Source organism: Cebus imitator, unplaced genomic scaffold (genome assembly GCF_001604975.1).
Source record: "Cebus imitator isolate Cc_AM_T3 unplaced genomic scaffold, Cebus_imitator-1.0 Scaffold335, whole genome shotgun sequence".
Classification (NCBI taxonomy): Eukaryota; Metazoa; Chordata; class Mammalia; order Primates; family Cebidae; genus Cebus; species Cebus imitator.
This window is the reverse complement of record NW_016107650.1, coordinates 1,088,257-1,102,934: the sequence shown is the minus strand read 5'-3', so window position 1 is coordinate 1,102,934 and position 14,678 is coordinate 1,088,257. Positions and strand designations below refer to the sequence as shown.

The following is a 14,678-nucleotide window of genomic DNA, read 5'->3' as shown; positions in this document are numbered from 1 at the left end:
TCCTTTCCTTTTGCATATTGCACACTGATTTTTCTCTGGCTTAGGCTGATTCTCAAAGTCTTCTGGAGTTAAACCTCTCTGTCGTCCTCAACCACAGCTGCAATCTCTTGTGGCATTTGCCCCCCTTTCTGTGAGAGCTGCCACTAGCAGATTGGCCTTCCATTTAAGCTTCTGATCCACGTCTCTTCTAGCCTCCCTCTTTGCCTCCTCCTCCCAGTTGAACACCTTGTGGGCCACTTGTATGAGCTGAGTGGTAGTCATACCTTCGAACCCTTCCAGTTTCTGAAGCTTTCTCCTGTTATCACTCTGAGCCTGACTAATGAAGACTGCATTCACCATGGCCAGATTTCCTGCTGTCTGTGGATAAAATGGGGTGTAGAGTTTTATGCCTTCCAGAGTCTTTCATAGAATCCACGTGGGCTCTCATCACCTTCTGATGGACGTCTGAAATTTTCCCCATATTCAGGGACTTCTTCCCTCCGGCCTTGATTCCATTTAGAAGTGCCTCCCTAAATGCTTGTAGGTGTTGTAACCCTTCTGCCTCATTGGGTCCCACTGGGGATCTTTCACTGAGTAACGTTCCTCGGCACCCCTGTGCCTGCCGGAGCATCTCTCTCCAGATGCTGGAGGATTGCCTGGGTTACCCTGTGCCGCTCCTCTGTGCTGAGCAGTGTTAACAGGAGCTCCTGGCAATTTGCCCATATGGGGTTGTGAGTTAAGAAAATTGACTGCATTAAATCAATGATGGCTTGGGGCTTTTCTGTGTAGGAGGAAGTGTGTTGTTTCCAATTTAGGCGGCCAGTGGTGGAGAAAGGCTGATGACTAAAGAGCCTTTCTGTACCTCTGACTTGGCCCTCTGAATCCTGGTAAGTTTGTGACCTAGTCTCCCGGAGGGGCACCTGCAAGGCTTGGGTGCGGCCAGACGGAAGTCTACTAGGAGAACTGTCCCTCTCTATTTCCCTGGTTTCTATGGGCATGCATTTCCATTCCTTGCCAAGGGGTGACTCTGGAGTGTCACTTTTATCGGAGCCTAATTCCCCTGCTGTGTGTCCCTTGCCTTGTCTTAGATTAGCCAGTGAAGAGTATATTGGAACATAGGGAGGTGAATATTCTTTCTCCTCTGGAGGGGCCTGTAGGACTGTTTTGTCCTGATTTCCCTGTTCTCTCTTCTCCATTTCAGGGTGGAAGGCACTGTGATTCCCTTTACTGCCTAGGTTCTGCTGTGGCTACTAAAGTTTTACAGTATACTGCCTGAAAGGGCTGTAGCCACTTGGGATTTAATTGTACCACATTTAGCCAGGAGTTAATGTGTGGGTATTGATCAGAGTGTCCAGGCTGTCCTCCAGCCTGTCACTACCCTGTACACATGGCCAACCACGTCACAATCTATTGTCCCTTCGGCTGGCCACCCAATGCTGAAAAAAGGCCATTCTAATTCACAGAGAGTTCCTGGTCTTTAAGGAGTTAGTTTAACTCTGTAATCTCCTTCAAAACCTTTCTCTTTTTTGTTATATTTTAAGCTCTGGGGTACATGTGCAGAATGTGCAGGTTTGTTATGTAGGTATCCACATGCCATGGTGGTTTGCTGCATCCATCATCCGCCATCTACATTAGGTATTTTGACTAATGCTATCCCCCCCCAGCCCCCACCCTCCAAACAGGCCCCAGTGTGTGATGTTGCCCTCCCTGTGTCTATGTGTTCTCATTGTTCAACACCCATTTGAGTGAGAGCATGCAGTGTTTAGTTTTCTGTTCTTGTGTTTGTTGAGAATGATGGTTTCCAGTTTTATCTATGTTCCTGAAAAGGGTATGAAGTCATCCTTTTTTATGGCTGCATAGTATTCCATGGTGTATGTGTGCCACATTATCTAGTCTATCATTAATGGGCATTTGGGTTGGTTCCACGTCTTTGCTATTGTGAACAATGCTGCAAAAATAATATATGTGCATGTGTCTTTATAATAAAAAGATTTTTAATTCTTTGGGTTCCAGTAATGGGATTGCTGGGTCAAATGGTATTTCTATTTTTAGATTCTTGAGGAATTGCCACACTATCTTCCACAATGGTTGAACTAATTTACATTCCCACCAACAGTGTAAAAGCATTCCCGTTTCTCCACATCCTCTCCAGCATCTGCTGTCTCCTGACTTTTCAATGATTGCCATTGTAACTGGTGTGAGATGGTATCTCATTGTGGTTTTGATTTGCATTTCTCTAACGACCAGTGATGAGCTTTTTTTCATGTTTCTTGGCCACATAAATATCTCCTTTTGAGAAGTGTGTGTTCATATCCTTTGCCTAGTTTTTGATGGGGTTGGTTTTTTATTGTAAATTTGTTAAAGTTCTTTGTAGATTCTGGATATTAGCCCTTTGTCAGATGGATAGATTGCAAAAATTTTCTCCCATTCTATAGCTTGCCTGTTCACTCTGATTATTTCTTTTGCTGTGCAGAAGCGCTTTAGTTTAATTAGATCCCATTTGTCAATTTTGGCTTTTGTTGCCATTGCTTTTGTTATTTTAGTTCTGAAGTCTTTGTCTATGCCTATGTCCTGAATGGTATTGCCTAGGTTTTCCTCTAGGGTTTTTATGGTTTTAGGTCCTATGTTTAAATCTTTAATCCATTTTGAGGTCATTTTTGTATAACATGTAAGGAAGGGATCCAGTTTCAGCTTTCTGCTTATGGCTAGCCAGTTTTCCTAACACATATATTAAATAGGGAATCCTTTCCCCATTACTTGTTTTTGTCAGGTTTGTCCAAGATCAGATGGTTGTAGTTGCGTGGCATTATTTCTGAGGCCTCTGTTCTGTTCCATTGGTCTCTGTCTGTTTTGGTAACAGTATCATGCTGTTTTGATTACTGTAGCCTTGTAGTATAGTCTGAAGTCAGGTAGCATGATGCCTCCAGCTTTCTTTTTGCTAAGGATTGTCTTGGCTTTGCGGGCTCTTTTTTGGTTCTATATGAAATTTAGACTTTTCCAATTCTGTGAAGAAAGTCAATGGTAGCTTGATGGTGATACCATTAAATCTATAAATTACTTCGTGCAGTATGGCCATTTTAATTATACTGATTCTTCTAACAATAAGCATGGAATGTTTTTCTATTTGTTAGTGTCCTGTCTTATCTCTTTGAGCAGTGATTTGTAGTTCTCCTTGAAGTCCTATGAGTCCCTTGTAAGTTGTATTCCTAGGTATTTTATTCTCTTTGTAGCAATTGTGAATGGGAGTGCACTCATGATTTGCCTCTGTCTGCTATTGGTGTATAGGAATGCTTGTGATTTTTGCACATTGATTTTGTATCCTGAGGCATTGCTGAAGTTGCTTATTAGCTTAGGCTGACACGATTGGGTCTTCTAAATATACAGTCATGCCATCTGTAAATAGAGACAATTTGATTTACTCTTTTCCTAATTGAATACGTTATATTTCTTTCTCTTTTGTGATTGTCCTGGCCAGAAATTCCTATACTGTGTTGAGTAGGAGTGGTGACAGAGGGCATCCTTGTCTTGTGCTGGTTTTCAAGGGAATGCTTCCAGCTTTTGGCCATCCAGTATGGTATTGGCTGTGGGTTTGTCATAAATAGCTCTTATTATTTTGAGGTATGTTAGTTCAGTACCTAGTTTGAGAGTAATAAGCATGAAGGGCTGTTAATTTTGTCAAAGGCCTTCTCTGCATCTATTGAGATGATCATGTGGTTTTTGTCTTTGCTTCTGTTTATGTGATAGATTACATTTATAGATTTGTGTATGTTGAACCAGCCTTGGATCCCAGGAACAAGCCAACTTGATCATGGTGGATAAGCTTTTTGATGTGCTGTTGAATTTGTTTTGCCAGTATTTTATTGAGGTTTTCTAATGTTTATCAGGAATATTGGCCTGAATTTGTGTGTGTGTGTGTGTGTGTGTGTGTATGTCTCTGCCAGGTATTGGCATCAGAATAATGCTAGCCTTATAAAATAAGTTAGGGAGGAGTCCCTCTTTTTCTATTGTTTGGAATTGTTTCAGGAGGAATGGTACCAGCTCCTCTTTGTACCTCTGGTAGAATTTGGCTGTGAATCTGAATTCAAAATCACTTTATGCTAAAAACTACTTAATAAACTGGGTATTGATGTAACATATCTCAAAATAGTAAGAGCTATTTATGACAAACCCACAGCCAGTATCATACTGAATGGGCAAAGGCTGGAAGCATTCCCTTTGAAAACCAGCCCACGACAACGAGATGTTCTGTCATCACTCCTATGACCTTAATTCCACTCTAGCTCATAGATAGACTGCTTTATTCAGGCACTTTTTCCTGGTGTTTGGCCCAAAGCATCAGGAAAGAGTGGATTAACATACTTCCCTGTACCTGAAGCGCAGCTGGTCCCAATTTGCAGGTGACCAGCAACTTTTCATCTATGTCTCAAAAATGCCATCTCTTCACTGACCCTCTCGTCTAATGAAGCCCCTCCATCTCATCCCACTCACCCCATCCACTCTCTATTCCATTGCCATTTTCTTTTCTTCACGGCGCATCACTCTTTGCAATGACTTTATTTACGTTCTTGCTCATTATTCGTTTCTCTTACTAGAAAGAACACTCCATGAGAGCAGGGACCAGCTTTGCCTTGTTTACTATTTTATTCCCATTGGTTGGAACCACTCTGACAGAGTAGTGCACAAGACATATTCACTGGTGAATGAATAAGGAAACAAACAGTGCTGAGAGAGGCATCATGACTCCATTTAGACTCCATTTAGAGAGAAGAAACAGACATGGAGAGCGCGGTAGTTTGCCCAGTAGGTGGTGGGTCAGGATTTTCATCCTAAGTCTGACTCCGTCATGCTCTTAATCACCGTGTATTATCAGATTAGGTTGAATACACCTTCTATAATTTACAAAAATAACGAAGTCATTTCCATGTTAGGAAAAAGTTAACAATTTCAAGAACTACAATGTCCTTTAAATGTACATGCACACCACCTGCGATTATGCATGCTGCCCTGTGTATTCAGCTAGGCTCCAAAGGAATTACCATATCCAAGGGAGAGCTCATTGCCTTTGGCTGGCTTGGCAACATTTTCCTAGTAACCGACTGAGATTTGCAAGATAAAAATGGGGGGTGGGGAGATCGTCCAATAATGACATGGAGCTTTGCTCTGTTTCTGCCTTATCTATCAATTTTATCTTCTGAAAGAGTTCCAGTCTCCTAGAACATGTGTTTTTCTGTGATTTCCAGTAGAGGAGACCAATCCAAATCCTGTCATTTCAGAGTAATGGAAAGCCTAATTCATTAAAACAGAAAGGAAGAAGCTGCTGAACTAGACAAGGTTTGGCTGGTGAAGAACTCCAAATTTATTGTCCCTTTGTTGGGTATTTTGTGGAATCTCACCCATCAGACAAGTATGGCTAGACATTTTGTATATTTTATATATATAAATTAATGTATGGTAGAATGAGTGACTTCACTGTGAAAGCAATGTGAGATGAGAAGGAAAGTGATTAGTAGGCATCTAGAACTGTTTAACAAGCTGGTGGAGAACAGAGAGCATGAATAAAAGTCACACTTGGCAGCCAGAGCTGATTCAGACAGATATTCTCCACAAGGATCCCGGGAAGGAGGATGGCAACTGCCATTTATTATGTGCCCGAAAGTCAACTGGGGACTTTTAACTAAGCCATCTAAGTTAGAGTCCCAGTAGCACTATGAGGAAGGTGATACTGTTCCTTTTTTTTGCAGATTGGAGATCTGCAACTCGGAAAGGCCAAGGGACCTGCTGAAAGTCACCCTGTTGGAAACACAAGTTCAGAATGGAACCCTGGTATGCTTAGTTCCAAAGTTCTTTTCTCTTAACCCATACTGCATTCTGGAATAGAATTATATCATTATCAGAGGGAAGCTGTTTTCTCATATTTTAGATATCTGATGTGATTTTTCTTGCAGCAGTATAACTTCTACAAATGCTATGAATCATCATTAATTTATGGAACTGTTGAAAGAAATAAAAGACCCTGAATTTGACCTTGTGCTCTTTGCCAAGGCTTAGTTAAGAAAACCTACATGATTAATTTCAATTCAAGATTTTCTTGAAACAAGAGAAATGCTTGCCAAATATGCAGGAATGAAAGATAAAATCTGGCAGTGTGGTTTATTTTTTAATCTGATACCACAATGCATATGGAAAAACTCAAATCTCCAATAAAAGGAAAAGCTTAATTGTGACCTAGTTATAGGAGGAGAAATACTTTATTAGGCTCCTAGTGCTGTCGAAACAAACGAACAGATAATGGGCGACTTCAGAAAACATTGTTACAACAGCCCTAGGAACCCAACACAGTTTTTGTAACAAATATGTGTTATGTTCTGGGGGCCAGAAGTATGAAATAAGGTGTGGGCTGAGCCATGATCCCTTTAAAGCTGCTGGGGAAGGATCGGTTCCCGGCCCCCTCCAAGCCTCTGGTTGCCTCAGACACCTGTTGGCCTGCAGATAACCATCTCTCCAATGTGTCTTTTCACAGCATTTTCCCTATATGCCTATGTGTCTTTTGGTTACCTCCATGGGACCCTCTCTCCAAATAAGGGCACATTCTGAGGTAGTAGGACTTAGAACTTCCACATTTCATTTTTGAATACCATCACAAGTATTTATGTTAAAATAGAAACTTTTTATAACACAAATTAATGATTTATACATTAAAAAATAAACCAATATGCAGGTTTGATTTTAAATTGACAGCATTACAAGTCACTTCAAAGGTGTAAGTAAAATTTGAAGAATGTTTCATTCATATTGAAATTTATAGTTGAGTTTTTGATTTATGTAATGCCACTTTGAATTCAATGTTAATATTAATGAGTTGACACAAACGTTAGTGAATTCACTAAACTTGGACAGGCATATTTTTAAAACTGTTGTGCTTTTGCTTCAAAGTCAAATCAGTTCTTCTAAAAAAAAGTATGAACCAGTTGTGTCAATGTGGATTTGAATGTTACTTGAAAATAAATTTTTAGTACTTCTTTTATTGGGAACCTTTTTAGGTATGTGTGGAGCAATCTGAGCATGAGAATCTACTTTTTGAAGTATACATTTTATAAAATGTAAATATAGATCAAGTCTTTATGATGAAAATGTAGGATCTAAATTGAGATGTACGCTTTTTAAAATACGCATTGGATTCCAAAGACTTGATATAAAGAAAAGAATGCACAATATCTCATTAATAATTTTTTAGGCCAGGCATGGTAGCTCACACCTATAATGCCAGCACTTTGGGAGGATCCTTTGAGGTCAGGAGTTCAAGACCAGCCTGGCTGACATAGTAAAATCCTGTCTCGATGAAAAATACTAAATTTAGCTGGGTGTGGTGGCACGTGCCTGTAATCCCAACTACTAGGGAAGCTGAGGCAGGAGAATCTCTTGAACCTGGGAGTCACAGGTTGCAGTGAGCCAAGATCATGCTACTGCACTCCAGCCTGGCGACACAGCAATATGAATTGATTTCATATTAACATTTTGGTTGGATTAAGTAAAATCTATTAATTTTGTCTGTTACTTTGTGCTTTTTTAATATTGCTACTAGAAAATTAAAAATTTGCACACAGGCTTGCATTGTATTTCTTTTGATCAGAGTTTAGACTGAGAAATTGAATAATTATTTTTGGCATCACACACCATTTAATGGAGTAAACTCTCAGCTGTATAGAACTTCTGGAAACTGAAACATTCTAGATAATGAAATCATGCTAGGTGGCAAAGTTTTCTTAAGAGCTACAGCTCATTTCTCTAAGATGTGAAAATTTTATGATTTTGGTAGAATTGTCTTCTCAAAAAGAGTATTAGAACAGAATTGATCTTTTCTTGATATCACAGAACCGTCACTTCAAAGTTTTAGAATGTAATGTAACAGCCTGATGTTTCTATAGTTCACTGAAGCATATTATAACAGAAGATGTTCTAGTCCATTGAGCTGTTTGCCTTTGCACTAAATCGCCCCAGGCAGTAAAGCATTATAGTGCTTGTTACACTTTTGCTAACAGGCTGGTAGAAATCATTTTTCACTGTTGTAACAAATCTTTACCAGCAGCCTTAATCCTCCTCTTTGATTTGCTTCTTCTAGCCATGTAATTAAAAGTCAAAAATTGACTTACCGTCCGTTTCTTGTACATATGCTATGAGGGAGGCCCTGAGCAACTCTCCTGGTGAAGGACTGCTAGAAGCCTCGTTCATACGTTACGCTGCAAGGAAAAAGAATCCTGGTCTCAAATCAAAGCAGTTTTGTTTCCAATGGGAAGAGAATCCTTGTCACCATTTCTTCTTTCACTACGCTCTCACCACTTGGCTCCAGAAGCGTATGCAGTTTTGAGAACTTGCACAGCAGAACAGGGAAACTGAAGCCCTGGCTTTTCAACCAGAAGATGAAGAAGGGGACACTTGGGAGGCAGAAAATATTGGGGAGATTTCAGACAGGAGGAGGCTTAGGGAAGTGAGCCCATAAATTTATGGATAAACTCCTGGGTTAACACCAAAGCTACACTGTGCATGTGGATCTGACTCTAAGCAGAATATCAAACAGAATACCTACAAAACAGATGAAAGAAATCAAAGACTCTAATTAGATAAATGGAACAGCATACCATATTCATAAATTGGATGTTCAATATAGTTCACATCAAAATCTCAGCAGACTATTTTGTAGATCTAGAAGATAATCTCTAAAATTTATAAGAAAGGCAAAGGAATTAGACTAACTCAGAAGAATAAAATTAGAAGAACATATTATCTAATTTTAAGATTAGCTATAAAGCTGCAGTTATCAAGATAGTTGGTACTGGTAAAGTCATATAAACAGATATCAATGGGACAGGATAGAGAGTCCAGAAATAGATCTACACAAATATGGCCAATTGATTTTTGACAAAGATGCAATTTGGGGAAATGTGAATGAAAAAAGGCAATTTAATGGAGAAAGGGTCGTCTTCAACAAACATTGCTGGATCAATTGCACATGCATACGCCAAAAAAAAAAAAAAAACAACAACAAAAAAAAACCTTTATCTGAACTTTGTCATATGCAAAAAATAAGTAAAAGTGGATTATAGATATAAATGTAAATATCAAACCATAAAATTTTTAAAGGAAAACATAGGGGAAAATATTCATGACTATGGGTTAGGCAAAGACTTCTTAGATGTTGCATCAAAAGCATGATATATTTAAAAAATTAACATACTATTAATCAAAATTTAAAATGATTGCTCTGTAATTGTAATTTGCCTTTTCATCCTCTTAATATTCCAGACTCCGAGAACATTTTGCAAATAGCATCCCTGACAAAGACTTATATCCAGAACATATAATGAACTCTCAAAAATCAGCAATAAGATGATTTGAAATAATATAAAAAATCAATATTAAGAAAATTTTAAAATTGGCAAAATACTTGAACAGACACTTCACCAAAGATAGGTGGATGTCAAATAAGCATATGAAAAGATGCTGAACAGCATTCGCCATGGGGAAAGGAAAATTACCACCACAATGGCGTAACGATTAGAGTTAATAGCCCTTTGGAAAATTAATACCAACTTACATCACAAACGCAGAGCAACAGCAGCCCTCACACCTCGCTGTTAAGGATGCAAAATGGTGCAGGCCCTCTGGAGAACACTTTTACAGTTTCTTTGAGGCTAACCTTACTCTGTAATCCAAGAGTTTAAAACTTTTACTCACACAATCTGTATGCAAATATTAAGAGTAATTCATTTATAATCGCCAAATCAACGCAAATAGCCTTCAACGAGGTGAATGGACAAACTATGGTACATTCATTCAACAGACCACTACTCAGAAGTAAGAAAGAACTGCATACAACAGTGTGGATGAATCTCGAAGGCATTGTGTTGAGTGACAGAAGCCAGTCTCAAAAGGTTACATACTGAAAGTCTATGTATATGATTTTCTGGAAAAGGTGAAATAGGGATAAAGAGCAGATCAGTGGTTGTGAGGAGGTAGGGGTTAAAGACGGCTTTTACTACAAAGGTGCAATGCAAGGAAGTTTTGGGGGTGAACTGTCCTGTACCCCAATTGTAGTGGCAGCTACATGAGTTTATATTTGTGTTAAAATCTATAGATATGTACTCCCTCAAAAAGTAAAAAAATTGAATCGGTAAATTTGAAAAGTTAAAGATCAAAAAAGGCAAATATGGTGATTCTTGAAGAGCACCTTAGGCCTTGGTAGTTAAGGCAAGCATAGATTGTTTTTTTTTTTTTCCCCTGTAGAGACAGTCTAGCTCTGTCACTGGAGTACAGTGGTGCAATCTGGGCTCACTGCAACCTCCACCTCCCAGGTTCAAGGGATTCTCTTGCCTCAGCCTCCCGAGTAGCTGGGTCTATAGGTGTGCACCACCATAGCTGGCTAATTTTTTTTTTTTTTTTAATTTTTAGTAGAGATGGGGTTTTGCCATGTTGGCCAGGCTTGTCTGAAACTCCTGACCTCAGGTGATCCTCTCAACTTCCCAAAGTGCTGGGATTACAAACGGGAGTCACCACACCCAGCAAGCATATTTGTGATACAATCAAGTTGTATTACATGCACATTTTATGGAATTCATAATCTCTTGCAAAAGCAACACATACCATAAATCTACCCATTTTGTGTTATTTGGAGCAAAATTTTAAATGCTCAACAGAAGTTTATAGATGTTTAAACTTTGCTTTTACAAGATTCCATTCCTAGCTATAACGTTATCATGAGCAATTATCTGCTTCACAAAAATTTTATAAAACAGTTACTGATATTTTGTGAACAAAGGGCAGGGATGTCCCTATGCAGGCAGGAGATGCATGTGTCACTTTTCCATGAAAGTATGCTTACCTATACTTGTCTGAATTTACTGGATAGTAAGTCAGTCCTCCAGGTGAGTTTTCATGACAGTAATCGTGTTAGGACTGCTGAGGACTTCTCATCGACCAGAGCAACAGTGCAGTGGAAGGACCGGTGCACACGGGATTGTGGTTCTGGTCCTACCGCCATCTATCTGACTTCTCTGGACTTCATTTATCTCATTGTGAAAACCTGGCATCACTTTGACATTCTATGTTCTCTTGCAATGTAGCTACATGTGTGTAATTGCTGAATGTGTTCTCTTGCTGATGTGTTTCTTTCTTTTTAACCTTCTTGTTAACATTGTTTAGCCGTCTTGTACCTTCTAAATTTTTTTCAGGAAAGACTGGTGTAAGGTTAAACCATAATTTCTTTTGATCAATGTTCTTCATTACTCGTAAATTCATTTGTCATTCACTGAGCGGCACTGTGCTATCAAATAATTGTTTTCAAAGTGATGGTCGATTAGAAGAGAAGAACAATTGCCATACAGAAGGATCCCTGTGGGCAAGGGGATAAACTGGATGAGTCTATGAATGCTGTATTTTAAAGAATGAGGCCGGGCGCGGTGGCTCAAGCCTGCAATCCCAGCACTTTGGGAGGCCGAGGCGGGTGGATCACGAGTTCAAGAGATCGAGACCATCCTGGTCAACACGGTGAAACCCCATCTCTACTAAAAATACAAAAAATTAGCTGGGCAGGGTGGCGCGTGCCTATAATCCCAGCTACTCAGGAGGCTGAGGCAGGAGAATTGCCTGAACCCAGGAGGCGGAGGTTGCGGTGAGCCAAGATCGCGCCATTGCACTCCAGCCTGGGTAACAAGAGCGAAACTCTGTCTAAAAAAAAAAAAAAGAATGAGTAGGCACTGACCAGGAAAGATAAAAAGATGCTGCGATGAGAGATTGCAGTTGGGAACAGGGGATGGGGTTGTATGAGCACTTTAGGACATGCTATGCGATTTGGATGTTTTCCTGAAAGGATGGGAGCCTGATAGTTTGGAGATGTGCACTGCAGAGGCTAGTTTGTATGCCTGTGTGATGGGAAGGGGAAAGGGAGACCAGTCTGGAAACCACTGCAATAACCCAGGAAGGTATGATGAATGGCAGTGGGGAGTAAGAAGTGAATGCAAATTCAAGAAATATGAAGAAGGCTGAGTTGCAACGATATGGAGAACTGGGGGTGGTGGGTACTTGACCACTTAAGGTGAGGCTGTCATTTAAAACCAAAGCTGCACTATTGCATGCAAGTAGGTGGCAAATACTTTCACTTCCCACAATACCCCATCTAGATACTGACTTCATTTTTATTCTATAGAGAGGCAAAGAAGCATGAAGAAGTTACAGAACTTTGTGACCACCGCATAGTATGTTTTAGGGAGAGTAATGAATGGTAACAGGGTTGAAGAGGCGGAGGTTGGAGGGTGGGAGAGCTGTCAGGGAACCATTTCGAGACTAAAAGCCCTAAGAAGATCAGACAAGGTGGTGCCTACAATGGGGGCAGATGTTAGTGTGTGTAAAAAGGAAAAAAACTACTGATGTCTTGGGTGCAGTGACAGCGTCCTCACTCGTGTCTACAAAATTTAATTCCAAGATCATAAATTTGTCCCCTTAGCGCTATAGAAATACGATTATTTACATTTTGCTTATCTGACTAAATATATCTATCAAGTCTGGGTAACCAGTCTGTAGCTCAATAAAGTAAAATTCCTTGTAACAGAAATGTCTATAAAACCCATGTTAGGTAAATCACAATGACAAATCTTTCTGCTCCAACACAACCACAGTCACCTTCCTGTATGACATTGAAATTGAAGAGTTACAGCTTTTCAAGAGGCTGTGGTCTGGAATTAGATTTGGGAGACACCAAGCTATTATCAATGCCACCGTTAGAAATGTGGCCGGGCATGGTGGCTCACTTCTGTAATCCCAGCACTTGGGGAGGCCGAGGCAGGTACATCATGAGGTCAGGTGATCAAGACCATCCTGGCCAACATGGTGAAACCTCATCTCTACTAAAAATACAAAAATTAGCTGGGCGTGGTGGTGCATGCCTGTAATCTGAGCTACTCGGGAGGCTGAGGCAGGAGAATCACTTGAACCAGGGAGTCGGAGGTTGCAGTGAGCCGAGATTGCACCACTGCACTCCAGCCTGGTGACAGAGAGAAGCTCCTTCTCAAAAAAAAAAAAAAAATTAGATTTCGGAGCCCAGAAGACAAGACCAGCCTCAGCAACAAAGTGAGAACCCTATCTCTACAAAACATCAAAACATTACTTTGGCATAGCGGTGCATGCCTGTAGTCCCAGCTACTCGGGAGGCTGAGGCACGAGACTTGCTTGAGTCCAGGAGGTTGAGCCTTCAGTGACCATGTTCATGCAACTATACCCAGATGAGAGAGCGAGATCCTCTTTCAAAAAGAAAGAAAAAATATTAGATCTCAAGATAGGTTGCAACTGAGGATGTGTGTGAGACAGGGAGATTTTTAATGATTTTGAATGCAAAAGCTTTTCAGATTTTACTCCCAAAGTTGTGTGGCCCCTATGGGGGCTGAGCCTTTAGTGGCTGCGCAGTCTGCGTTGGACAGCTGGGTGGAGAGCCGGAGCTGGGCTGGCTGCTAATGATATGGCCTCGAGCAAGTCTCGTGTCCTCTCTAAGCCTTAGTTTCTCTCTATATAAAATGAGCATCATAATAGTATCTCACAGGGCATGGCGAAGATATAATTAATTAGTTCATATTAAGCACTTAGTACAAACCCTGCCAAATAATAATCCATATATTTAATTAACACTAAATACAAGGGTATGCAGTTCCCACTTAAGTTCACTCGTCAGTCTTGCTGCATCTAACTTCAATTCCAATCACCATACAATAATACTTAAAAACAAGGATGAAGGCAAGATGACCGAATAGCAACAGCTCTGGCATGCAGCTCCCAGCGAGATCGATGCAGAATGCGGGTGATTTCTGCATCTCCAACTGAGGCAACTGGTTCATCTCATTGGGACTTGGTTGGACAGTGAGTGCAGCCCGAGGAGGGCGAGCAAATGTAGGGTGGGGAGTCACCTCACCTAGGAAGCTCAAGGAGTCGGGGAATTTTCTCTCCTAGCCAAGGGAAGATCTTAGAGACTGTTCCCTGCGCTCCAGCCCACATGCTGTGCTTTTCCCATGGTCATGGCAACCGCAGACCAGGAGCTTCCCTCCGGTGCCTACACAAGCACCACAGCCCTGGGTTTCCAGCACAAAATGGAGTGGTGGTTTGCGCAGACACCGAGCTAGCCACAGCAGCTGTTTTTTTTCATACCCCAGTGGCACCTGGAATGTCAGCAAGACAGAACCACTCACTCCCTTGCAAAAGGGGCTGAAGCCAGGGAGCTAAGTGGTCTGGTTCAGTGGGTCCCACCCCCACAGAGACCAGCAAGCTAAGATCCACTGGCTTAAAATTCCCACAGCCAGCAAGCAGCCTGAGCCCAACCTGGGACTCTGGAGCTAGGTGGTGGAGGGGTGTCCACCATTGCTGAGGCTCAAGTAGGCGGTTTTTAAATCACAGTGTAAACAAAGCCCCAGGGAAGTGTGAACTGGGCAGAGCGACAGGTGAGCAAGGTTGCAGCAGACTGACTGTCTCACTAGACACCCTCCTTGCTGGGCAGGGCATCTCTGAAAAAAGGCAGCAGCCAGAGTCAGCGACTTATAAAGTCCCCAACTTCCTGGGACAGAGTACCTGGGAAAAGGGGTGGTTGTGGACACAGCTTCAGCAGACTTAAATGTCACCTGCCTGGCAGCTCTGAGGAGGGCAGTGGAGCTCCCAGCACAGCATGA

The 14,678-nt window shown here is 41.1% G+C and overlaps 1 protein-coding gene across 2 annotated transcripts in view; it reads right to left on the bottom strand.

Annotated features, from left to right (window-relative positions):
* Window positions 1-7,421: 7,421 nt before the first annotated feature.
* Window positions 7,422-14,678, bottom strand: part of SCGN (secretagogin, EF-hand calcium binding protein) — a 158,347-nt gene continuing 151,090 nt past the window's right edge. The window contains exons 11-12 of one of the 2 annotated variants that reach the window (XR_005196444.1): window positions 8,130-8,216; window positions 7,422-7,454 (exon numbers count right to left, since the gene is read on the bottom strand). Coding sequence is in view for 1 of the 2 variants with exons in the window: in XM_037730202.1 (XP_037586130.1) it covers window positions 8,205-8,216 (12 nt within the window). In the remaining variant the exon portion in view is untranslated. Of the gene's footprint in view, window positions 7,455-8,113; window positions 8,217-14,678 lie in introns of those variants that run through there. The other variant, XM_037730202.1, reaches the window with a different exon arrangement.